The sequence below is a fragment of the Peromyscus maniculatus genome, chromosome 7, assembly GCF_049852395.1.
Source record: "Peromyscus maniculatus bairdii isolate BWxNUB_F1_BW_parent chromosome 7, HU_Pman_BW_mat_3.1, whole genome shotgun sequence".
NCBI classification, from domain to species: domain Eukaryota; kingdom Metazoa; phylum Chordata; class Mammalia; order Rodentia; family Cricetidae; genus Peromyscus; species Peromyscus maniculatus.
In genome coordinates this window covers 36,927,362-36,953,036 of record NC_134858.1, presented here as the reverse complement: position 1 = coordinate 36,953,036, position 25,675 = coordinate 36,927,362, and the positions used below count along the sequence as shown (strand labels likewise).

At 45.7% G+C, this 25,675-nt stretch overlaps 1 protein-coding gene and 1 long non-coding RNA gene across 3 annotated transcripts; one reads left to right on the top strand and one right to left on the bottom strand.

Moving 5' to 3' along the window:
• Positions 1-1,147: 1,147 nt before the first annotated feature.
• On the bottom strand, positions 1,148-25,366 carry Scn3b (sodium voltage-gated channel beta subunit 3). Of its 2 annotated transcripts, XM_015999723.3 has the most exons (8): positions 25,351-25,366; positions 24,482-24,656; positions 24,029-24,108; positions 16,487-16,650; positions 14,038-14,263; positions 10,074-10,212; positions 4,697-4,776; positions 1,148-4,371 (listed from the first exon to the last, which is right to left on the bottom strand). In XM_015999723.3, the coding sequence occupies exons 3-7, from the start codon at positions 24,081-24,083 to the stop codon at positions 4,713-4,715; spliced, it is 648 nt and encodes a 215-aa protein (XP_015855209.1). In that variant the 5' UTR covers positions 24,084-24,108; positions 24,482-24,656; positions 25,351-25,366; the 3' UTR covers positions 1,148-4,371; positions 4,697-4,712. The 2 variants fall into 2 exon arrangements, with proteins under 2 accessions (XP_015855209.1, XP_076432173.1); XM_076576058.1 differs by lacking the exons at positions 24,029-24,108; positions 24,482-24,656; positions 25,351-25,366 and adding an exon at positions 22,504-22,656.
• Positions 12,016-16,020, top strand: LOC143274231 (uncharacterized). Its single transcript, XR_013052705.1, has 2 exons — positions 12,016-13,372; positions 15,679-16,020. It is a non-coding gene; the product is annotated as an uncharacterized LOC143274231 (long non-coding RNA).
• Positions 25,367-25,675: the final 309 nt, after the last annotated feature.

Genomic DNA, 25,675 nt, shown 5'->3' with positions numbered 1-25,675 from the left:
GTTTGTTTGTTTTTCGAGACAGGGTTTCTCTGTGTAGCTTCGCGCCTTTCCTGGAACTCGCTTTGTAGACCAGGCTGGCCTCGAACTCACAGAGATCTGCCTGCCTCTGCCTCCCGAGTGCTGGGATTAAAGGCGTGCGCCACCACTGCCTGGCTCCCAAATTTAGTCTTAATCAGCATTCTTGTAAGAGTTGTGGTAGAGCCGGGTGTGATGGTGTATATCTTTAATCCCAGCACTTGAGAGGCAGACAGATCTCTGAGTTTGAGGCTAGCCTGATGTACAGAGCAAGTTCCAGGACAGCCAGGGTTACACAGAGAAACCTTTGCCTCAACCCACCCTCCTACCACACCCCCAGGAAGCAAGATCCTGGAGACAGCTTTGCCTTTATGCTCCCCAAAGAGAAGCCACCTGAGTCTTCCTTGCATTAGACCTCCCTTGAAGTTAGCATCTCCCCACCTGGTTAGGAAATGTGCAATGCTAGACGAGAGTGCACATTTCTTTTGTGTTTGTGTGGAGGATAGGAAGGACTGAAAGGCCAGATCCCACATCTAGTATGTTTAGCTCTAGACTTTGGAGTATTTTCATTCTCTAGGGTTAGTCTTCTGGGTGCAGGAAGTGGGGGGCAGATTGCATGCTAGGTGGAGGCAGAGGTAAGCAGCAGCCGCGTGTGGTAAGCAGAGCAAACCCAGAGTGTGTGGTCTTCAGAGACACTTTATTGACATGAACAGAGACTTTCCTGGAATCGTGGGCCTAGGCCCAAGTATACGTGCGCGCGCATACACACACACACACACACACACACACACACACACACACACACACACACACACACACTTTTATAGACCTAAGATCCTGGGGTCGTCTATTGAGAGCCTAACCTAGTATTTGACACAAAGTGTTAATGTAGTGAGTCGATGATCCTATTGATGAGCAAGCACACTTAGTTAGATACATTTGCAGTGACTGGGTGAATTCACAGAACTAGGGCTTTCTCATTTATAAAACAGATGTGAGAGGAAGGTGTGTGTGTGCATGTGTGCGTGCGCACGCATGTCTATGCATGTATGCATATGGGCCTTAACTAGAGTGCATGTACATGTGCAGGCCAGAAGTCAACCTTGGGTATCATTCCTCAGGCACTGCCCACTTTCTTGTTTTTGTTTTGTTTTTGAGACGGGATCTCTCCCCTGCCTGGAGCTCACCAAGTAAGCTAGGCCAGGTGACCTGGTTAGTGAGGCCTACCTACAGACCTTCCTGTCTCTTCCTCCCTGACACAGGGAGCACTAGAGTGTGCGATAATGCCTGGCTGTTTACGTGGGTTCTGGAGGCCGCACGTGGGTTCTCACATTTGTGTGGCGAGCACATTACCTTGTGAGCTATCTCTTCAGTCCTGTCCCTTTTCTCAACCCCACTGCTGTCTTTCCCAGCACAATCTTATTCTGAAAACTTCCTCTTGTACTGATAATTCCAGTTTGATATCTAGAGCAATCCCAGAAACTCAAAAGAAAGCTCGTGTGTACAGTTATTTGAGGGTGGAGAAACCGAAGAATAAGGCTCTTAAATGGACTGAAAGTGAAGCCTGAGATAGGAGCAAGCACTGGGTATTCCCACTCAGGAACTGGGCCTTGATTCAAGACTCAGCGGACAGTAAAAGTCACAGGGCAAGATGCTTTCTGGACCAACTGAGTTGAGTAGCTAAGTCCACAGCCTTTAGGCGGCAAGGAAGGGAAAATCAGACTCAGCCTAGTGTGACCTCCAGTGAATGACTGAGGGTCAGTCCTAGGAAATACCCAGCACCAAGACAAACGATGGGGTTTCTAAATGATCATAGCCCTTGAGAACTCTTCTAAGCCCTTTAGTAAGCAGTAGTACACCAGAAAACACTCCAGAGCTGCACACATCTAGTCTAGGATTCTGAGTCGAAATTCGGGAAGACATGGAGCTAGTAATGATTTTAAGTAGGCTGGTGCGTGCCGTTCTTTGTAGGTTATAGTCCTGCTCTTCCATAAGGAAGTTCAGTTGTGATTCTGGACAAACCACCCTGTACAAACACACCAGATACAAATAGAATGGGATGGACTCCCAAAGCAAGTGTCTGGCGTCCACCAAGAAGCTGAAGAGTAGGACAGTTGAGAAAAGAAAGAGCTGGACAGGAGTGAGGGAGGGAAAGGTAAGGAGAGGGGGGAGAGGGAAGATGCAGTGATGGTATAACTGGGGAGTGAAGAGAGGGAAGACTGGAATTTCTCCCTCTCTGAGTACAGCAGGCTAGGTGACCTGATGGTTTGGTAAAGCTATTCGATGTCAGAAGACCTCAGTTTCTTCATTGTAACGCTGAGCATTAACAGCATTCATATCGCTGGAGTAGTGGTGGAGGAGAGAGAAAAGAATGAGTCAAATGCTTTTCAAGCCTTATAGGTGTTCAAAAAAAAAAAAAAAAAAGGGTACCAAGGATGAGAAGACGTGCGATTGTAGAAAAGAAAACAGGGAAGAGAAACTATCTTGTAAGGGACATATGATGGGTGTCATTCAGCTTCATTATAAACACTCAGAATCCTGATAGCTAGGCTGGAATTCTGTTTAGGAAGAGAAGAGTGAAGGGGAAAGGTGACACATACCGCCTCGTCATGAGTTAGATGCATGGTTGAGCAGACAGCAGAGTGGAGGACGCAGCTTGCTAACACCACAAGGTCTGGACTAAGCAGCCCATGGCTGTGTATCTGCTGCATTAATTCAAGTCTGTTTCCCTAGTTGTAGAGTATAAAAAAAATGTTCTGTTGTCTCTTTTGTTCCAGAAGCATGGGGTGGAAAATTAACTGGTGAGAAGAAGGGTCTTGAATTTATTGCGAATATTTTCTCCAACAAAAGTAGACTCTTTTCATAGATGTTGAGGGTCTTGTTTCAAGTATGCCCCAGTGATGAAGGGGGTGAGCAAGTGAGCTTGTCATACAAACCCCCGTGGGAGTGGAAAATGGTCTTTCTTAGAGATCTCTCCAGATCTGAGGGACATTCTCTTATTGAATCCCACTTCCATCCTTTTGTATCCCTTAAGGCCTCCTGCCCTTGCTATCTGTAGGGGCTAAAGAATATTGCACTTAGAACAGTCATTATAATGAGATCATGAGATGTTGACCAAGATCTTCTCACTTTTTGTCTTCTCTCCTGGGTCGGGGATGGGGAGGTGGGGGCGGGGTACACAAACACCAGATACCAAACATTACAGGTTACAGGCGAGGTATTTAGAAGCTACACACCCATCTTTGTCACTCTGTCCACCATCATCCGTCTCAGACTAAAACATCTTAGTTTATATAGATATCACCCTCAGAGGCTGTGTCTCCTGGAGGATGCTTCAGATTCATAAATCTTTGTGGGAAATTCTGCAGGTCTATCTCATGCCCTCTGTGTTTTCTTGTGTGGTTTCCAGTTCCCTGAATCAATCCTAGTTAGCCTCTGCTGGGCAAGTTGCATGGCTATAGCCAAGCTGGATGTCAGTATCTTCAAAAACATTGCTTATTTCAGGGAATGCGAGGTTGGTAGCATTGAAATCTCATCTCTAGGCCACTTTAATCCCCTACCTGTCCCATTCATCCCTGTGTGAGTCTCAGCTGCCTCTTGTAAAATGAGGGATAATACTGATCCACAGACACTGAGAAAAGAGCAACTGAGCAATTTCAACCCAGAAAGGACACACAGCCATGTTTCCAATATCAAGAGTGTGTTATATCACTTTCAAGAACTAGTGAAATTACCCTGGATCCTTCCTTGGCTTCTTAGAAGTTCTGGGTTTGCTCCAGGCCTTTGGAATTATGGAGATCTAGCCCTGAAACACTAAGCTCCGGAAAGCAGACCAGTCCACATGGAAGATGTTCCTGGAAACCCTGGAGGGGCATGCTGCTTTCTGGTGTTCTGCAAAGCAGGCCATGGACTTAGGAAAAACTGACTTCAGTGAATCTAAGCGCACAGCATGCTTCGGCTTTAACCCAAACTGACCAATGCTTCCTTCTGGTATACATCATTCGTTTTGTAGCAGTGGAGAACGACCCAATTGCAGACAGTTTGGGCAGAGGGAACACTACTCTCCAGTACTTATCTAAAGTCATTTGGAGCATAGGGGACAACTTTAGTGGAGTTGGGAGCTGCTTGCTTGAAAGCAAGGACAGAGTGAGGTTTAGTCCATGTCGGAGATGTTGGCTCTTCAGTTCAGGCAAGATGTGTAGAGTTCCAATAGAGCTTGGAAGTCAGGTAAAATCTCACAGTTGGGTGGGTGGTTGATGAATAGAAAGACAGATGCACTGGGACTCCTGGGGCACCTTGCTGATGCTGCTGACATCACTGAACTGGGAATATCCAGTCCCTCAGTGCTCAGATCACCTACCAACAACAGAAGAACTTACTGAGAAAGTCCAGCCCAGCCCTTCCCAAATACATTTGGACCAAAGAGGGAATGAGAGAATTATTATGCCTTTGTTATCACGAGCAAGGGGATTGGGTTGTACCACATTCAGGCCAAAGTCAATTCAGCTTCTGAAGGGTTTGACATAATGGAGGGCATTGTGACTTAAGTACCCAGAGGGTGGGACTGCTATGCAGAGTGGAAAAGACCAAATTGAATGTCACTTCAATTGTGGACGTCAAACAACATTTGTATGGCATGCCATCCACACCCACCTTACCCTCCCCAAACCCTGTACATCACCTCAAGTCACACCACGTTATTCCTCCACGGGGACCACCGAGTTCTCCTTGTTCTCTGAAGGGATAGCAAGGTAGTCAGACCTGCAAAGGTGTGGGCCGGGGAAAGAGGCAGTGCTTTAGTAAGTCACTGGTGAACGTGTAGGAAACAGGAAGGCATGTGACCCAGGGACAAGGCTGTGTACAGAATAGCTCTGTATTTCCTTATGGCTGGGCTTCCCAAGACAAATCTCCAGTTAGCCACTAAGCAGATATAGCAATAACCCCTCCCATATTTGCATATGAACACGTCTACCAGCAGTTTCTCGCCTGCTTGCCTGTCTCCAATAACCCAGCAGCTGCTTCCCAAATAATTGGCTTAATTTGTAGACAGAGATGTTTCTCTATCTCTGCAGGTCCTGCAGCTGTTTATAGTGTCTCATTCTTATCATCTTCAGGATATAGACTGATATTTTAACTAAACTGAATGGTTATGAATTTGTATTTCATAGTTGCTTTATACTGGTGTTTGCAAGCTGTCTTGTTTTCTACTTCTATAATCTCGTTTTTTCACCTGAAATATTTAATTATTTTTTGTTGTTTCATGTTTGGAAAATTTGTCCCAATCTGTTGTTAATAAGTTTTCCTATAACTTCTTATCATGAACAATTGACGTTTTACAGGTAATGTAGTGAAAATTACCTTTTTCCCCCATCTTTGATTTGCACTTTTGGTATTTATTGAAGAATTTCCTCTGCAAAACATGATGCTACAAATATAAATTCTTATTCAACTACAATAAAAGAGAATTTTCTCTGTTTACACATAATTTTTTTCTACTCTGTTAGTGCAATTTTCAAGTTTTATGTTCCACTTTTAAAATTTACCCCCAATTTATTTTGGTTTGTGGAGAGATGGGTAATCTAACTTTAGTATTATAAACTTGTCTCTGCTAGTCTCACATGCAGCTTTAGTCAATAAGCAGAGAAGCAATTCTCTGATATCCTTATGAGCAATCTTTATAGCCCATAAGACAAATCCTACCACCACCATCTTCCAGATGTGCTGTTTTCTTCTTTGAACTGACTCAGGTCAGTGGTGGGCAAACTTCTGACCCACAAGTATAGTTACCTGTGTAAAGCACTGTACACGGAAAAACCCAGAGGGATACTCTAACAGAAGTCCCGTGTAGCTTTGCAAAACCTAAATTAATCAAGCTGTGCTTCAGATTAAAGTTTTGTTGGCTCTTTTCTCTCCTGTGTGATCTTTAAGATGAATTTATCAGATTCCCTGAGAAATCCAATGGAGGTTTTTATTGGAATTTCATTGACTTTGAAGATTATTTCGGGCAAGAACTACATTGAAGAGTGAGGTTTCAACCTCTATCCATTTGCTTTTTCTCATGTTTTTCAGCAAGGTTCTGTAATTTTCTCCTTAGAGGTCTTTCACATCTTTCATTGTCTTTATTCCCAGGTACTGGTGAACATTTGTTATGTATTGCAATTAAAAATTTTTTAAAGATTTTTTTTTAAATGTGTAATGAATGTTTTGCCTGCATGTATGTATGTGTACCATGTTTGTTCTTGGTGCCCGTGGAGGTCAGAAGAGGGCGCTGAATCCCCTGCAACTGTGATGACAGCCAGTTGTGAGGCACTGTAGGTACCAGAAATGGAACCCAGGTCCTCTGCAAGAGCAGCAAGTGCTCTTAATTGCTGAGCCATCTTCTCAGCCCTTACTGCAGTTCATTATTTTTTTCTAACTTAAGGATTTAAAAATGCTTCTACATTTGTTGCCGGGACATAGTCAATGTTTTGGAGATTCTTGCTTTGCTCTCCCTCAGAGAAATCTTTTGAGAGCTGTCTTATGAGATGATCTTGTCCTTGTGTGAACATCATAAAGTATAAGTGCACAAACAAAGCTGTCATTCAGTGATGTGATTTTATGAAGTCACTATGGTACATGTGGTCTGTGATTGAATGATACATGACTGAAGTTGGATTTGTATCAGCGACCTTATAGAATATACTTAACTAGGTTGCTTAAGGAAGTTTTATGTAGATAATGATATTTTGGGTGTAAGTAATGATAATATACTTTCCTTCTTTGTAAATTCTATTCTGCTTTTCTTTATATTTGTGATGATTAGTATCAATTGTCAGGAGGCAAGTCTCTGGGCACATGTGAGAAATTGTGTAGATTCAGGTTAGCCTCTAAAAATGTGAAGGATTGTTTTGATTACATTGACCAATACAGGACGTCCCATCTTAACTGTGGGTGGTACCATCCCCTAGGCTGGGATCCTAGACGGTATAAAAGGAATCAAGCTGGGCATTATCATGCATACATTCACTGCTGTCTGTCCTTGACTGTGGATGAAATGTGACCAGTCCTCTCAAGCTCCCATTACTGTGACTTGCCTGGGCTGTAACCTGAACTGTGAGCCAAATAAACCCCTGTACTCATAAGTTGCTTCTGTCAGAGTATTTTATCAAAGCAACAGGACAAAAAATGAAGTGCATTTCTTAGTATTTTACCCAAGGTTTAAAATATAGTAAGTATTAAATAGGAACAGGGAGAGATAGCATCCTTGTCATATTTATGATATTAGAAGTATTTCTTCCAAAGTTTCATCTCAAATGATGCTGATGTAGAATACCCAGGTAGCTGCCATTTATCTGTTTAAAGGAAATTTGTGTTTAGGTATAGCTTTATGTATTCACCCTACTCAGGACATAAGACACTCCTTAACTTAGAGGGTCATGTCCTGATAATACAATACATTTAGCATACCAACCTTACCGACAATCACAGCTTACTTAGCAAACACGTGTGTGCCTCTTGCTGACTGGAGGCTGAGGTTCACAGTGACTGCTTGGTATCAGGAGCGAGCAAATGTATTACTAGTCTGGGTTGATATCAGAATCCAACCCCTGAAGTAATATCTGCTGAACATATATTGCTTTCACATCATTATAATCTAAAATACTCTTAAAATGAGGCATCCTATGTAGAGGATCATGACCATTAGCCTTCTGGTTAGGGAATGTGTTCCTTTCTGGCCTGTCTCTGAGCACGTGTAATTCTCCCACATTTGCTGTCTTCTATAATGTATCATCTCATTCCCCCTTCCTGCTTCTTTGTTATACTTCACCTTTTCTATATCTGCGCAATATTCTATGTAACTTTTTCAAATTTACCTTCTGGTCACCGGTACATAATCTTCTGTTGAACTAATTCACTGAGTAGTTTATTGTCTTTTTTTTTTTCCCCTCGGAAAAAATATTTTGTTTTGTTTTCTAATTAATTAACTCTGATTAATCTTTCTTAGCAAATTGTTTGCTCTTTGGCTTTGTGGGTTTTTTTCTATTTTTTTTCTTCCTGTATTATATTTTGTTCATTTTTGTGTGGTGCTGGGAATTGAACTCAGGGTCTCTCACAGGCAAGGCATATGCTTTCCTCCTGAGCCTCACCCTGCTCTATTTTAAACAAGCTTATCTTCTATGCTTTATTTTCATAGAAGTATGTCTGAGTCTCTTGGGACTTAATCTTGCTGTCTGTAACATCTCTTGCTCAGCTCAATTTCTGTCTTCAGTGAGCTTTATTTTGGAAAGAGATGATGGAGGAGATCTAGCCTCAGTTGCCTGGGGCATCTTCTGAGGCCTTGGCTGAGAGTGGGCCCCTTTGCAATGTTTTTTTTCCTCTTATTTCTATAGCTTTGAATCAAATTTCTCATATTAAGTTTCCTTGATCATGTGCATAGGATCTATTTAAATCCCAAATACTGTGACAGCAAGCTTGTCATTACTTACTTCCAAGAATCTTTTCTGGTTTTTCTTGGAGTCAGACCAGCATAGATAACCTTGGATTTTCTCAAAGCTGGCTGCCATCTGGTCTACCCTTTGTAACCCTCCTGGGATTCTGGCTGTACTAGAGTCTTAGTTCCTACTCTGTTTCTTGTGTGAGCCAAAGTTGGAGGTTCATCATCATGTCCAAGCCTCAGTGTCCTCTATTCAACCCTGAGTACTGTCTTTACACATAACTGGTTGTAATTTTTATTTCTCTGAGATCATGGGTATCACAAAATGAGTCAATTTAAATTTTATCAAAAGCGTCTAGGCAATAATGGCCTTGGCATTTAGCAGTGTCACCAGATGTCTGTGGACTTTTTTCATACATACACCTCCATTTTCTTTTCCCAAACAACAGGCTAATAGGGTTTCTGAGCCCCTTTGTCTTTACCCACTTCAACACTTCTCATAGGTGCTCACTCTTGTGTGACAGTCTTTGGAGAAAGTGAGGAAAGTAGAGGTGGGACACTAGGGGACTAGATCCCCTGCTTGAGGTATTCAACTGCTACCAAGTCTTAAAGGGAAGGGCATGCTTTGTGGCACTCCTTAGCTAAAGGCAGTGCCCAGGTGGGTTTACGTGCTCCAGAATGCAGAGAGAGAACAGCTGGGTATGACAGAAAGAGCACAGATATTAAGGCTAGAAGGCCTGGGTTCAATTCCCCGCTTCCCCATTCTCCTCAGCAATGTGCTTGCCTTCTGTGAGGCAGCCTCAACTCAACATTTACGAACTGGTTATGATAATATATAACCTTATGAGGCAGCTGCATGTCTATTCCATAGTGGCTTAATATGCAGGCCAAGAGACAGCTGGCCTGAATTCAAATCTTGATTTGTCTCTGTGATGGCTAATGTTTTGTCAATTCAACACAAGCTAGGAAAAGTAACCTCGATAGAAAAAAAAAATGCCCCTGCCAAACTGGTTTGCGGACAAGCCTATGGGGCATTTTCTTGATTGATGATTGATGTTGGAAGAACCATCTCACTGTGGGTGGTCCCGAGTAAGCCACGAGGAGTGAAAATTTCCTCCACGGCCTCTGCTTTGGTTCTTGCTTCTAGGTTCCTGGCCTGACTTTCTCTAAGGATGGACAGTGATGTGGATGTATAAATGAAATGAACCCTCCCTGCCCCCAGTTGCTTTTTGTTATTTTTTTTCCCCACAGCAATAGTAACTAAGATAGTCTATGACTTACAATGGCCTTAACAGAACCCCTTCTAGGCTTATTATTTTTATCTGTAGAATATATATAATAATGTATCCATTATAGATTTTTTTAAGGGGAGCGTTGAGACAGGGTGTCTCTGTGTAACAGCCCTGGCTGTCCTGAAACTCTATGTAGACCAGGCTGGCCTTGAACTCACAGAGATCCACCTGTCTTTGCCTCGGAGTGCTGGGATTGAAGGCATGCAGCACTGCTGCCCAGTTCTGGGAGAGTTCTTATTAGATTGTTAAGAAGAGGAATGTAGACAAAGTATATGAGATGCCTAATCGCTCACCACTGACAGCGCACATTCTGAATGTGTGAGCTGTTATTATTTATGCATCTTTGGACTTACGCATTTTCCTGGGCTGCCTCTTCAGCCTTGGAGACCTTTCTGTAGCAGTAGATCATCTCAATGAACAGCCACAAGGTGAGGAAGACCAGGAGGATGTACATCATAATTTCTGAGACCACAGAGGTGAAGTCTTCTCCCGCTACAAGGAGAATGAAGTTCAGAATACGTGTGTCTCACAGACCCAGAGCTGTCACTGGACTCATAGATATACGAAGCCTATTTTTAAATATAGCTCAAATAAACACCAAATCTAAAGGAACTTATGAGGATATCAAAGGAATCCACATTGCCTGACTCCCTATCAGATTTCCCACTTGACCAGTCAGCTTTTCTGGACATAAGGATGAGGGGAATGATAGAGTCAGAATGATTGCAGATACTGTGTGTTAGTACACACACACACACACACACACACACACACACACACACACACACCATACACACACACACACAAACAAACAATCAGTTGCATCCAAGTTATACTATATAAATACTCATTTTTTTTTAATTTTTTGAGGAGGGTTTCTCTGTGTAATAATCGTGGCTGGAACTCACTCTGTAGACTAGGCTGGCCTTGAACTCACAGAGATCCGCTTGCCTCTGCCACCTGAGTGCTGGGTTTAAAGGCGTGCACCACCACCGCGTGACTAAATATTCATTTCTTTTGAGTCTCAGTTTCTTAATTTGTAAAATAAGGATAATAATTCACAGTAGTCTGGATTACTGTAAATGTTACATCACTCAGTATATTTGAGGGTCTCATGATAGCTGTGATGAACTCAGGGAGCGCACAATTGCAAAACACTTAGCTTATACCCCCAGCACTACACAACAAATAAACACAACATCAAAATGGCCCAGCTATCTTGTCAGGTGTGAAACTCCACATGGATACAAAGAACATGGCTTATTCTAGCCACATATGACCCCTGAGCCACAGGTAGTAGCAGTGGTGACCCCAGAGAGAAGGGTCATTTAGGGCTACCATAGTCAGCCCACCCAGTGGTAGAAGCATGTTCTCCATGGGTCTGGAAGGAGAAATGAGGGCCTTCCAGGTGGTGCTAGAAGGTTCAGTCCTGGAGGGTTCAGTAAACTTATGGGAACTCTTCCCAGTTCTGCTCCTGAAACAGATGCATTCTTCCATTTCTCTGTTTAAATCCTTCCATGTTCCCTCGCACTCCATGATAAAGCCTGTCTCTACTGACATGATGTGTATGGCCCTTTGTAGTCCATCCTTTCTTACTTCCTTCCCATTTGCCTAGCCATAACCTCTCTTATGTACTGGTGTTCTCAACTATCTGGTTTTTATCTCTTGCCTCGTTCTACAATGTATGCCCCACCCATGGCCACCTCTGTCATGGGACCCTGTCCTGCCTTTCAGCCTCCCGAGAATGACCCTAGATTCTGCCGAAAGCCCCTCCAGGGGAAACTTCTTTTAGGGTCTTGGGGAGGATTGTCACATCCATGTACCATTTTCACCCAGCCAGTAAAATCACTCCCGGGAGGAACTGGGCTGTGTTTCTTTTCTACTGACTGTGAGAATGTATTTCTGAAGTGCGAGCCTGCTTCTCAAATCTAGATACACAGACATTCAGCTTGCTTTCTCCTGCTGGAGCTGGGGCTCATGGGTGAAGCTGGGAGTGTGCGAATAGGAACACATCCCACACCTGTCTTCTGCTATGACCTGGTCCATGTGTGTGATAGGCTTGCCTTAAAGTGTGGTATTTCCATTTTAGTGCAATAGCCCTGAGGTAGTAACAGGAAGGTTCCCTTTGTATTTCTGTCACCTGTAGGAGAAGAGGCCACAGCTTCCTGTCTTAGAATGAGAATAGAGAGACTAAGCCTGGAAAAAGCCAACAAGGAGAACCAGGCAGATTCCCTGGGGCCCCAGGAGTGGGACAAACAAACGTCCGTCACGTGTACCTGTGAGTGATATGAGGGTGGGGAGGGCTGCTAGGGGGGCTCCAAGGGAAAAACCAGAAACAGAGGGAAAGCATCTCGGGGAGGAGATGGCGATAGAAGAAAAGATGCAGTCGGGAGGGTTAACTTGGTACTGGAAAGAGGCGGACATTAGTCCTGATGTTCATGTCACTTCATGTTCCTAAGCAAGCCTCCCCAGAGCACTCTCACCACACTTAGACCCTCTGTGAACTCAAGGGGAGCCACATGCACACATACTGGACCTTAAGCTACTGAAGTCATACCTGCCAGGGTGACGTGGAGGCACCCCAATTAAATACTCTCCACACTCTTTCCCGGCCCTACCACTGCACAGCTCTGGCCTTCTAATGACGCATTTGTGTTTTGTTTTGTTTTTCCCTCTCTTCTTGCTGGAGGATTGCTCTGGTGACAAACAGGCAGGCTAGCACAGTGGTGCCACACTTGCCCACTGACTGTGTCCCCAGCATCTCTAGAGGCCAAAGCACCTGCCTGCAGGCGGGCACCAGCCAACAGTTCCTGGTGGTGAACACAAGATGGCACCAGGCTCCCTTCCCCCGGGAGGAAAGTCTGCATAAACAAAGGCGGGTAATGGAACGTTTGAACGGAGTTATACCTCAGAGAGCTTCCTGTTCAACCCCTCTGCTTCCTCTCCAGCAGACACAGCTCGGAGAGTAGAATCAACAAGTTTTCATTCAGGTGGCCTGAGCCTGCTGCGACACTTTCAGAGCCAGACCTACCCTCCACTCTAGTTAGTTAGAGTGTCTCAGTGTCATTCACTCGCAAGACCCAGAAGCTGTCACTTTCTAGATTTTATAACGATGACACTTTTTGATTTTAAATCAGCCGGTGGCCCAGAGGCTGTGATCCCTCTATTCCCTTGCCTAGGGCAAGCCCTGTCTGCACTTGACTTCGATTTCATGGCCCGCACCACTGCCCGCTCACCAGCCTGAGTCTTAGGGCAGCAGTAAGAACGTGCGGGAAATGTGACTGTCTGAGAGGGTGTGAGAATGGCATGGTGGCTTAGCCCTGGTAAGGGAACACAAAAGGAGGTGCGGAGTTCACATTCGGACTTGGGAAGAAGCATTTGCCAGGGCCCCGAACCGCAGTTCTTTGAGTCTCCTGTTGGTGCAGAAGCAGTTTGTGGGGTTCCCCCACAATTCTGGGCTCAGATCGCAAGGGACATATAACACAAGTTAGTTATTGACAGACCTTCCCACCTGCCACCAATGAACTCAATGACTGTTGACTTTAAAGACTGTCGACTTTAAAGAGCTATCAACTTGTTCCCACTCCTGGCTGAGGATAGATGCATGTAGAGCTACTACAGAGGGAGAAGAGCCAGCAAGATGCATCATCAGGTAAAAGTGCCTGCGACCAAGCCTGATGAACTGAGTTCAGTCCTGTTACCACATAGTAGGAGGACAGGACCAGCTCCCATGAGTTGTCCTCTGAACTCCACACATATACCATGGCACATGTGTGTGCATGCAAAGAGACTTGCATGCAGAGATGTGCGTGTGTGCATGCACACACACACACACACACACACAGAGACAGGGAGACAGGAGAGAGAGAGAGAGAGAGAGAGAGAGAGAGAGAGAGAGAGAGAGAGAGAGAGAGAGAGAGAGAAGAAATGTAAACTTAAAAATTTAAAACTGAGGAGACTAAATTTTGAAAGCAACTTGTTTGGAGATACATATGACGCAAAACAGGAGAAGAGATGACGTTTACATATAAATTGGAGACTCAACACTAGCCAGAGAAAAGGGCCTGGATTGTTAGCTGTAGACCTGTGGGGGCTGTCCTTTTTCTCTAGGGGACCAGGGAAGGTATCCTAGTATCTTGTTTTAGCCTGTCTGCTTTGAGGGAAGAGACTCTGATGAGGCAGGCTGTAGGAAGGGGGCCATGCAGGGGAGGCAGGTCTGCATGCATCACCTTATGTGCTCTCTAAGGATCACGTGTGGGGAAAGCCACTGTCCTCCACCCCCAACCCCACTGAAGAGACGCCAGGCCTCGGTCTTACCCTCTTCAGTGACTCTCAAGGGTATTAGTCTCGTGGTCTTCACAAAGGGCCTGTGTGCCTCAAATTCGAACTCCCTGGACACATTGCACGTGTAGAGGCCCGAGTCGTTCAGAGTGACATTGAGCACGGTGATGGACACATCCTGCAGGTCTTTGCTCCCATTCCACTGCAGACGACCTTGGAAGGGGCTCTCCACCTCCTGGTGGCCATTTCGATACTCATATATCTGCAGAGAGAGGAGCAGAAGCAGATGGTGGCAAGAGAGCCTGGTAGGGACAGGGTGGAAGGAGGAACAGGAGTTTCCATGGGCAGGAAAGCTAAGGGATGATGCTCCCAGAAGACCCAGAGCATGGTGGGGGGTGGGCGGTAAAGAGGCACAGAGGAAGCCATGGGAGAAAGTGGAGACAGCAAAGCGGGCAGAGGCAAACAGATGTCTGGGCATGTGGACATGGTGACGGGAGAGGCAACATGGAGGAGTCAGAAAGAATCCTGGGAGGAAAAAAAAAAAGAATGGAGTGGAGAAGAAAGGAGGGTGGTTGATACACAAAGGAGACTAGGAACAGGAAAAGGAAAGGTTGGGGACAGAAAGGGGGTAAGGAAGGACAGTGAGATATGTAATGAGGAGGCCAGCAAGGGAGCAGGATATAGAGACCAACAAGACAGCTGTGTTAGCAGGGAAGATACCTGACAGCCCTGAGCTTAATGCCTGACTCTCTGAGCCAGCATCCATCATGGTGGTTGTGGCCAGGCCACAAATGGGAATCTATAATGTGGAAGGATGGTCAGTGAGCAGAGAACTCACAATCGAGGGACATGCAGAGCTTTTGCTTTGGGCTGAATTAGAACCAGAGTCAGCTCCTTCCAACTTCTTTCTCACACACTTCCACTCTCTGACACAACACCTTCTTCATCTAGTCTCCACTAACCATGGGTGTTGACTAAAATTCAAGCTCATATTCCTAGACATTAACTGCAGTTTAGTTCCTCAGTTGCACCCTGTAGTTTGGGACAGGCATGTGAGCAGTGAATGCAGCTAGCATGTGACCAGGTCTGAAGCCCATGGGCCCTTCACATCTGGCCAAGACCTCTGGCTTCCTAGCAATGGGCACTTGTACCTTCCCTGATGTGTGACTCGGGCTTAAGTAAGACTCTAAGAAGTCGCTGCTGGTCCTTGCCTTGGCACCAGGTTGGAGCCAAACTAGATTCCAATACCACGCAGTACCTAGAATCAGAAATGCATAGACCTTGGGGGAAGAAAGAATGAACAAGTGAAAGTCAATTTCACTGTGTTGTTGTCTCCAGTAGGTCTTGTGGAAGAGACCCAGGAGAGCAAGGTAGAGCTCTATCTAGAAAGAGTCTTGGATCTACTGGCAGACCACCATGTACAAATCTAAACAGTGTGTGTGTGCACGTGCATGTGTGTGTGTATGTGTGTGTGCATGTGTGTGTATGCGTGTGTGCGTGTGTGAGTGTGTGTGTGTGTGTGTGTGTGTGTTCAAATGTAGACTCTCCTCTGAGTTTCAGTTTCCCTAACAAACACATTGTATTTCAAGGGCTATTTAAAATGAATTAAAAATCAGAGCTCATGAGTCCTGCTACCAATCCCCTAATGAAGCTTTTGTTTTCATTCTCACTTCAAAGGAAAAAAAACTGGAAGCATAAAGAGGTGGAATATGTCTAAGGGCATGGAGCTAAACAGTGTGAAGAACAGAATGCAACCCAGGCAGCCTGGCTCCAGAATCAATGAAAGGATTGACAGTGATTTAAATGAATCACAACCCCATGAGCACTGTCCCAAACCACCCGGAACTGACATTGACCCTGATCCTGGCACAGAATTTTGAGGGCTTCTTGCCCTGACAGGGGTGAATCCCGTGGTGTCTAGATCATTGGGAGGTTTAGGGTTCCTCCTTGGGAGAATGACAACATGACCACCTGGGATACAGAGCATGGCAAGAACTAATTAAACAGTTTACCCACAGAGGTGGCTGTCCGGGGCATATCAGTTGATATAAGCTCTGGTCATCCCAGTTGTTTCTATTCCACTGGGACTGTGAGAGTTGAAAGAGCTCACTGACGCTACTTTACATAAAGCTGCCTTGCGTTCTTTCTTTCAAGCCCATTAAATCCACTTCATAGGACTGTGTAGAAGATGAACACACCTATAAGAGGTCTACCAGGGTGCCTAGCTAACACAGGCTCTCTCAACACATTTACCTCCTTGTACCCCTTCTTCTGCTTGTAACCAGGGCTGCTCACAGCTGACCAAGTGGCCTGTCTTGCAAAGACCCTGGGTTCCTATAAGGCTGTCAGTTATCTGCCAAGGTGATGTTAGCGCTCAGGAGAGGAGTGAATGTCATATCAGGGCATCATCTCCCAGACTGTTGGGGACCAGGCATACAACAGCATAGACCAGCAAAAGAAAGGCCAGAGGCAGCATCTGACATACAAGGAAATCTTTACCGCCCTCAGGCCTGTAGAACCATTCCACCACAGTGGTGGCCTCCACCTCCTCCCTCTTCATACAGGAGATGCAGCGCAGCTTCATGGGATTGCCCTGCACGGCTTCCGTCTCCGAGGGTACTTCCACACACACAGGGAAGCAGACTCTGACTGGAGAGAGGATGGGTGACCAGAAGGGGACATCCAGAGTGGGCATTGGGGAATGAGGGAGGAGGGAGGAGAGACAGAGAAAAAAGAATCATGAGACACTTGAAAAATAACGAGACCCATGTGTGCACCTGTTTCTGGGGCTCCTTGAGTACGCGTGATCAGAATGGGTCTAGAGTAAGACGGTGCGGAGGTGGATCCTCCAACACTGACTGGGAGGTTTTGGAAGCCATGAAGATGCAGCATAGGATGGACTTAGAGTCTAGTGGGAGACAGACCATGCTCCCATCTGTCAACTGTCCATCCACTTGATCACTCATCCAGCAGTCATGAGAATCCATTCTTTGCCAGGTCTGATGCTAGAGACCCAAGAATGAACAAAACACTAGCCATGCTCTCCATGTATCTATAACCTAACAGAGGATACATTTCTCGTGCTGATTCAACCAGAACACACAAGAGTTCATGTTAGTAATGTGCCCAGTTCCCATAGAGGGGCAAGTAGTTACTTGTGCTTTGGCTGGGGAGAAGAAAGGGCTGCTGGGATCTGAGATAGAAAGGCAAATAAGACCCATGCTGGAAAGACCTGCATGTGCTTTGTGGTATAATAAATCCAGGGCTCTATAGCCAAGGGGAGAGGGAATTAGACCTCTGTTTGGGGACCCATGGAGGATGGTGCAGCATCACTGTGAAATGGTGAATAGACCATTTCATCTGGAGCAAGCTCTGGGCAGAGTAGAGAGACAAAATTCAAATGCTGGAGGGGTCAGACGACCAGACACCTTGTATGGCACATGGAGGTTTAGGCTTTTGGTGCCTGCCCTCTAGAAACTCCCAAGTCCAAAGAGAGAAGGTGACTATGTCAGATTGCAAATTTAGAGTGAATCAAAAGCAGGACACAGAAGCCAAGAAAGCAAGAACAAATGTGGGATGCATTAACAGATGTACAGTGTGCAGAGGGAAGTAGGGTAATTCTGCAATGTTCAGAACAAATCCGGATGGTATGTTCAGCTCAACATGTCACATTTAACAAAAGGAGGCCATTGAGTGAGTGCTCACCCAAAGGTGAGCAGGAAGGCCCATCAACAAGACCTGCCAAGGAACAAATGTGGGAACGCGGGGTGCTCAACTTGGACACAGAATATGCTTGTCTTCAAACATTTCAGGCCAACAAATGGAAAAGAAATTCAATTATACTCAACTTTAAAAGTTACAAAAAAAATCAATTTAGTGCAGCTGATTTGTTTTTCTTTTGGTGTTTTGAGACAGGGTCTTACTGTGTTGCCCAGGCTAACCTTGAACTCACAGCCCTCCCGCATCAGTCTCCGAGTTGAGATTACAGGCATGTGTCATCACATCTAACTTTAGAAAAATCTCTCTTAGCCCAGATTGCTGCAAGTGTGAGGACAGTGTGGGCTACTGAGAACAACCCTGTATCCAATAAACAATAACAAATGTTGGTTTGGGGATGTAGTTCAGTTGGTAGAGTGCTTGCCTAATGTGCACGAGGTTTCAACCCTGAGTAAGTCAGGTGTGGTGGTACATGCCTGCAGTCCCAGCCCTCAGGATGCTAAGGCGGGAGGATCAGAAATTCAGGGTCTTCCTCACTACTTACTGCATTTGAGGTCAGCCTAAGTTACATAAGACTCTGTCTCAAAATAAATAAAACTTAAAAAATAAAATATATTTTCAGATACTGCAGCTGTTCATAAATACAAAAAAAAAAAGCTGTTAGGTAAGAGATTTTATACCTAATTATTTGGAAGATTCAAAAGTATAACAACCACCAACAGTCCTTGTATTGGGACTTTGAAGGATCCTCTGATCCCCCTCCATGAATTAATGATAAACACAGACTCTCCAAGATGAAACAATACACACTGATATTTTAAAACTAGCTCAATGTCAGCATATTTAATTTTAAACTTTGAATTTAGAGCCTGTTGGCACTATAATTAAAGTTTTAAAATGTTCTAAATGAAAAAAAAAATTAATTGGCTTTTAAACCCTCAAGGGAAGTGGGCTAGCCTTATCCAGCAGTCTGCAGAAGATGGGTTTCATTGTTTTAATGAAGAAGGGTCCACATCTTGGGGGAAACGATTAGGAACACTTTGGGTATGTGGTAAACTTATAGTCTTCATTATAGACTCGCTTTCAAGGCAACTAAAAAGCATCGTTGTGTAAACGTTTATACAGCAAGAACTCCATGTAACATAGATCCTCATATCTAATCAGAGGTAACAAAGACAAACCAGATCAATATGGATGGCCTCAGAGGCATGAAAGGAAACGTCCCAAGGAACGCTCAACTACAGCTATAGAAGCAATGTGAGAACTGTGTTTGAAAACTTAGGGACTGTATTGAACTAACTTCTCTGAGACTCAGTTTATTCAATAATTTTGTTTTGTTTTTGTTTTTCAAGACAGGGTTTCTCTGTGTAGCTTTGGAGCCTGTTTTGGAACTCACTCTGTAGCCCAGGCTGGCCTCGAACTCACAGAGATCCGTCTGCCTCTGCCTCCTGAGTGCTGGGATTAAAGGCGTGCATGTGCCACTACCGCCCAGCTCAATTTTTTTTTTTTTTTAATAAAACACCCAGTGGATAGGTCATGAAAATCCTATGGATTAATTCACATGAATGTGCTTTGAATAAATATTATTAATACTGGTTTTTATCTTCCATTTATTTGGTGAATGTATTGAGTACCCACTGTGCAGCCAGTACTGTTCTAGGCACCCAGAACCAAACAAAGCCAGTTCTCTTGGAGCCTGAATTCCAATGTGGATGGTACAAGCAGGTTACAGAACAACATAAAACAGTAGAGAAGGGAGAGAAGGAATAGGGAGAGGGGAGAGAGGGAGGAGAGATGGGGAGGGGAGACAAGGCAAGGAGAGGAGAAGATCATATTATCAGGGTCGGCCTCACTAAGAATGGAACACTGGCATTGGGAAGTCATTGAAGGAAAAAGAGAGAAGAAACCACAGGGATGTGTGTGTGTGTGAGGTCATGACTACCAAGAGAAAACAGCCACTCCAGGGTTCAAATGAGTGTGCCTGCCATATTTGAGGAACAGCAAAGCCCAGTGTGGAAAACCAGCCAACAGAGCCAAGAGATGGGACAAGTGAGGGAGGGAAAGGTCCCATCTCGCTGGTCTTATAGGCCACAGTTCCAGCTTTGACTTTCGCACAGCAAGAACTAGGGAACCCTTAGTGCATTAGCTGGCTGTTTGGAACCTGGGGCCTATGCAGGGACACTTTGCTCAGCCTGGGAGGAGGGGACTGGACCTGCCTTGGACTGAATTTACCAGGCTGAGCTGAATCCCCAGGGGAGTCCTTGCCCTGGAGGAGATGGGAATGGGGGATGGGCTGAGGGGAGGGTGGAGGGGGGCAGAGGGAGGACAGGGGAATCCATGGCTGATATGTAAAATTAAATCAAATTATAAAATTAAAAAAGAAAAAAAAGAACTAGGGGACCTTGAAGGTTCTGAGTTGAAAAATTCGATTGTGACTACGTAGCATGGTCAGTATGCCAAGGGGAGAATAAATTGGCAGGTGAAAAGCATTCAAAGGTAAAAGCAGAAAAAGTGATTAAGAGGTTGGTACAGGGGCTGGCAAGATGGCGCAGACAATAAAGCCACTTCCAGCTAAGTTAAACAAACCTGAGTTTGTTCAGCCCCACATGATAGAAGGAAAGAACCAACTCACCTAAGTTCTCTTCTGACCTCTATACGTGCACAGTGGCATGTACTCTCCCCACACAAGAAATATCACAGATCCGCTTGCCTCTGCCTCCCAAGTGCTGGGATTAAAGGCATGCGCCACCATCGCCTTGCTTAACATTTTTTTTTTTAAGAAATAAATTCAATAAAAACTTTTTAGGCAGCTAAAGAGATGGCTCAATGGCTAAGGGTACTTGCTGTTCTTGTAGAGGACTTGAATTTGGTTCCCAGCACCCATCTGTAACTTCAGCTCTAGGGGATCTAACACCCACTTCTGGCTTCTAGGGCATCCATACACATGTAGACATACCTCCACACCAATACACACACACACACACACACACACACACACACACACACACACACACTTTTTTTTTTTAAATTTAAACAAGTTTTATAGTGGTGAGATTGGGGGTTCTTTGGCCTAGGTGATAGCAGAGCTGGCTTAACAATGGTGGGTAGACTGGGGGCTGTGTCCTCGTGATCACATAGACTGGGCTGCAGAGGAGGAGCACAGTCACTCACTGTAGTGAAGACAGGAAACACACTGCACAGTCTGGGTGGTCGGTGGCAGTGTATGCAGTGTAACTGCCCTCTTTAGCGTGTCCTGGGAGAGCATACCCACTGTGAACCTTCTCCTGGCCAAAGCCCAGTTTTCAGGCAAGAGAACTCTGCTCCTGCAGTCCTGGACGGTACATTGTCAAATAGCCACAAACTTCTCTCACCTCATTTGCTTGCACCCTGCAATAGGACCTCCTGCTCCCTCCATCAACAGTGAAGTCAGTTTCTCTACCAGGCCACTGCCTTTTTTTTTTTTTCTGTGACATTATCTAGGTACCCACAAAAGATGGAACACATGGAAGAGGCTATAGACTATAATCTCTTGGAACAATGTGGGCTGCATCACTCACCTTGGAATGCACCTTCATTTCTAAAGTAATAATGAAGACAATCATGAGAAAAAATTGTGTTGAATTAAGGATGACAGACTAAAACAAAACAAAACAAAACAAAACAAAACAAAAACCCTCCTCTGCTTCTTCCAGATCTTTCTCTTTTTTACCCTTCCTGGGCTTTCTCTAGAATGCTTCCTCTACAGTAAGATAATGAAGGCTTTAATTATAATGTAAATAATGTGCATGAATAAAGTTATTTTTAGACATTAACATCCTGAAACAATTTGGTCTATCAGATTAGCAGAGTCTTGAAGGAATGAGATCCAGTAAGGACTGTCAGAGGAAGAAGAATACTCCCCCAGTACAAGGGACCCTTGGGAGAGCAAAAGCAGAGAAGGCACTGGGGATAAAGGATGGATGAAGCCCTAGGAAAGGTGGTGGTGTTGGGGGATGAGAGCGAGGCTCAAAGAACTTCCAGGACTAATGTCCAGCTGACAATTTCACACAACATCACGTGTCTACAGGGGGTGCTAGAAGATGGAGATCCGGTGACAGCAGCACTCTAGCAAGCCCTCTGTCCTTTATGAACTCACATTCTCCTACCTAAAGTGGAAATAACTCCCATGTCGTTCCCTCATAATGTGCCCACCAAAAGACCTAATGGATATAAGAATTTTATGCAAATAAAGTAAAATTGCACTTATGAGTGAGGCTCTTTCCCCTACACAAACAACCAGGCATTCTGAAACCCTTTCAGTGAACCCATGTTTGGGTTACAAAATTGTGAAATGAGCGAAGATAGATGTGCCCTGTATCATTAGCTGTCCCAAAGATTTTTGAGGGTGTAGGGAGGATGGGCCTTTGTACATTCTAGTAATATTCGGTAAATATTCCCTTCTGATTGAGTTTGTGTACTGAAAGGGTGTTCTATGTGATCTGTAACAACTTCCAAACTTCACATTCATCAGACATCCTGAGGTTGTTCCCTAATAAAAAACCAAGTCGTAGAACTGATAGAGCCAAGATGCAAACCAGAGTTTTGTGGATCCTCATCAAAAACTGATGAGGCTGCAGCATCCTCCCAGCCCCCCAACCCCTCCCCCCACTTCCTTCCCCTTCCCACTGGAATTCAGGAAGGAACCTTAAGACTTTAGAGTTTGGAAAAGATTCTCTACAGACCTCTTTCAACCCTTCTCTACAGCTTGAGCCTCACCCACACCTTCTCTGATCCTGCCAGACTCACCTCTTCTAAGCCTCCCAGCCCCTAGCATTTCCCTGGAGCAAACAGCAGCCTTGATCTTCCGGACAGGTGAGCTCACCGGCGGCAGTGTGCACATTATGTCAGCTCCCTCTCCAAGCGTGCTGGAGTCTCCAGGGAATGGGTTGTGGTGAGTCTGCCCTTGGGGTTGGCGTGATTTTCTTCCTTTTCCTTCCTATTCTTGTTTCATTGGGCATTTTGTTCAACAGGAAACTGGGCTCTTCCCCTGGTCACATGCAAAATCCAAACAATACATGCAGCTACAGTTCGTATCCAAGGCTTGACAAAGTGACTCTAAGGCAAAGAGGGCATGCCTGCCACTGCCCAGGAAGAATGGGAGCCAAGGCCAGCACAGGAACATTATTCCCCAAGCCTACTTTCTGTAAGGGAGGTGGGCATAATCCATTATGGCTTTTGTTGTTGTTGATTTTTGAGTTTGGAGGAAGGTAAACAAACGAATGTAAACTGATTTATGAACTGAAGAGCACCTATACTTGATCTGAGGGCCAGGTCAGAGACATGAAAGCAAAGATGTCAGAAGAACACACACACACACACACACACACACACACACACACACACACACACTGCTGGGTCTCACTAGTCCATTTAGTTACTCATAATAATAGACTCAGATACATGCTAGTGCACACACTTATAAACAGAGACATACAGTAAAATGTATCACAGTATTTCATTAACACCTAGATGCCCATTCCCTTAGCACTCATTCAGGTCCCCTGTTGTAAGCTGTGCCTGAAGCTGCTTAGCCCAGCATTATTGCCACAAATCCCTTATCTGGAGGGGCAATGTCGTCTCAGTTTCTCACAGCTGACAACCAAGAGGAAAAACAACAAAAACTCCAGCAAAAACAAACAAACAAACAAATAAACAATCCAGCTCACCAAATACCAAAGCACCTCAGCTCCAAATGTTCCTGCAAACTAAATGCACTTCCCATTTATTAATACACACCAGCAAATGGCTGGAGCTACTATCTCACCGATTCCTTGTTAAAATCTAACAGATGGATGAACTACAGTGTTTTCTTTCTCAAAAAAGCATGCATCCAGCTTTTGTGCTTTTATTTTTTTAAAGTAGAGAGAAATGAGCCCCCAAACCCACTGAGATGTTCAGAACTGACTCTTCACTGAATAATGCAATGTTAACGCAAGCAAGAATTTTAAAATAATAAGCATGATACATTCCTTTTCCGAAAAGGGAAAAGCTAGGGGAGAAAACAGGAATAATTAGGAAAGGAGGGAGGCTGGGAGAAGCACCAAAGAAGGTTAGGGGGGAAAAAAATCAAGCCACAGGGCAGTGGGGGAGGTGCCTTTGCAATCTCCAAAGACAGCTCTCTGGGAGCACATGTGGACACCCATGTCTGGCAGACATGCACAGAAGGAAGCCAAGCGAGCTTCTTTTTGTCACCAGCGACATCAATCAAGTGTTATTATTGTTACCATGATGCCTGTTATCTGCATATTACAGGGCAGGGTGCTGTACTTACCCCAGTAGATGAGCACGAGAGAAGCTAGGGGAAGCAATCTGTTGAAGGCAGGCATCTTTTTTCGTGAGTGGTTTCTGGAGCTAAACAGAAAGAATCTCTGTCAAGGACTGCGCCCTCTGATTCTTTCGAGGAAACCCTTAGAGATCAACTGTCCCTAAAGGAGCGACCTTCGCGTGGGAGGAGGAAGAAAAGGTCATGCGCCCTGCCTGGGGGGTCTGCGGGATCCGGAGCCCAGTGTGGGTGTCAGCTCAGGCCACCTCGTGCTCTCTCGCCAGAGCGAGTCCCCGGGCTTGGCTCAGCACCACGGACAGTAGCCTCCCCGCCCACCCGGATCTTGGCATTCCAATCTCTCCCCAGCTTCTAGCTTTTGCAACCAGAGCAAAGTGGGCTGGGAAGGGAAGCGCGCAACCGGCGCAGGGATGTTGGGCTGTCGAAGGAGTCATGTTGATTCACCTCTCGCCTCCCCTAGGGACAGCTACACTCCGACTTAGATCCACCGAGACTCAGGAGCTCCGGCAGGCTTCTCGGGCTGGGCGTGTCCCCACTCCAACCGTCGTCTGGGCTACAGAATTTGTTCCACCTCAGACTTGTACACAGGGGCCCGGGCTCCCGGGAGGTCCTCCGGGGGCTGGAAAAGAGGCGGGAGCTCCCGTAGGGTTGGTGATCTCAGAGGTGGAGGGTGGTAGAGGGAAGGAACCCCTTCCGTGTAGCGCGCCCCTGGATCCTGTGGAGCCCCGACGCGGGGATGATTGGGTGATCAAGCCGCCCCTCTCCAGGGCCGCCCCCTTGCCGAGTGTGTTGCTAGCCTTGACATGCGCAAGCGGCTCTCCACTGCCACGGTCGCTACGGACCCTCCCCCTTAGACACACATTTCCCTCCCCTAAACCTGCGTGCCCCTCCCAGGGCTGGCGCGCTGAGAAGAGGGGCGGAGCCGGGCGCAGCGCAAACACATCTAGCGGAGGTGGCTTCTTGTCTGGCTAGCTGGCTGTCACCCGGGTCGGGTCTTCTACTGTCTGGACGTCCCTCCGGGTTACAGACACTCACCAGTTCACCCACTCCAGTCAACCCTACTCCTGCTGCCTCTCAAATATGCTTGCCTACAGCTCTGGGAAAGGGAGGGACACATCTCTTTGAAACAATGATGTCATCTATAATGTTCACAGTGCTAGGCTGGCTCCTGGCTGGCTTCTTTTCGCCCTCCACCTCATCTCCTCCGGTCCTGTCTGCCTAGCCTTTGTCTTAACTTGATGAATAGGTTCCCAACACAAGGGGCACCGCACGACAGTTTCTGCTGATGGCAAATGGGGTGGGGTGTGGCACACCTGTTCCCACCTCATCGCTCAGCCTGGATCCAAATGACGGCTTGAGAGAAGCTTTGGGGTGGGGATAAAGAAGGACGATTTTTCCGCTTCCCAAGTTCTTTGCGGTCCCCCTCGTAACCATTTGTAAAAGGCAGATAGATGGTGTTGAGGCGTTTTCCAACTCTTAGCCACTCCCTAGTCCTAGCAGCTGCTGAGTGTCCCCGCCCTATTTCTGGAAGGGAAACCTGAACCTTCACACTGTTATAAACTCGAGTTGATTTAACGGATTAGGCATGCCTGGAATCGAAGAGAAAGCCGGGCCCCAGCCCCGGCCCTCTTCTCTTCT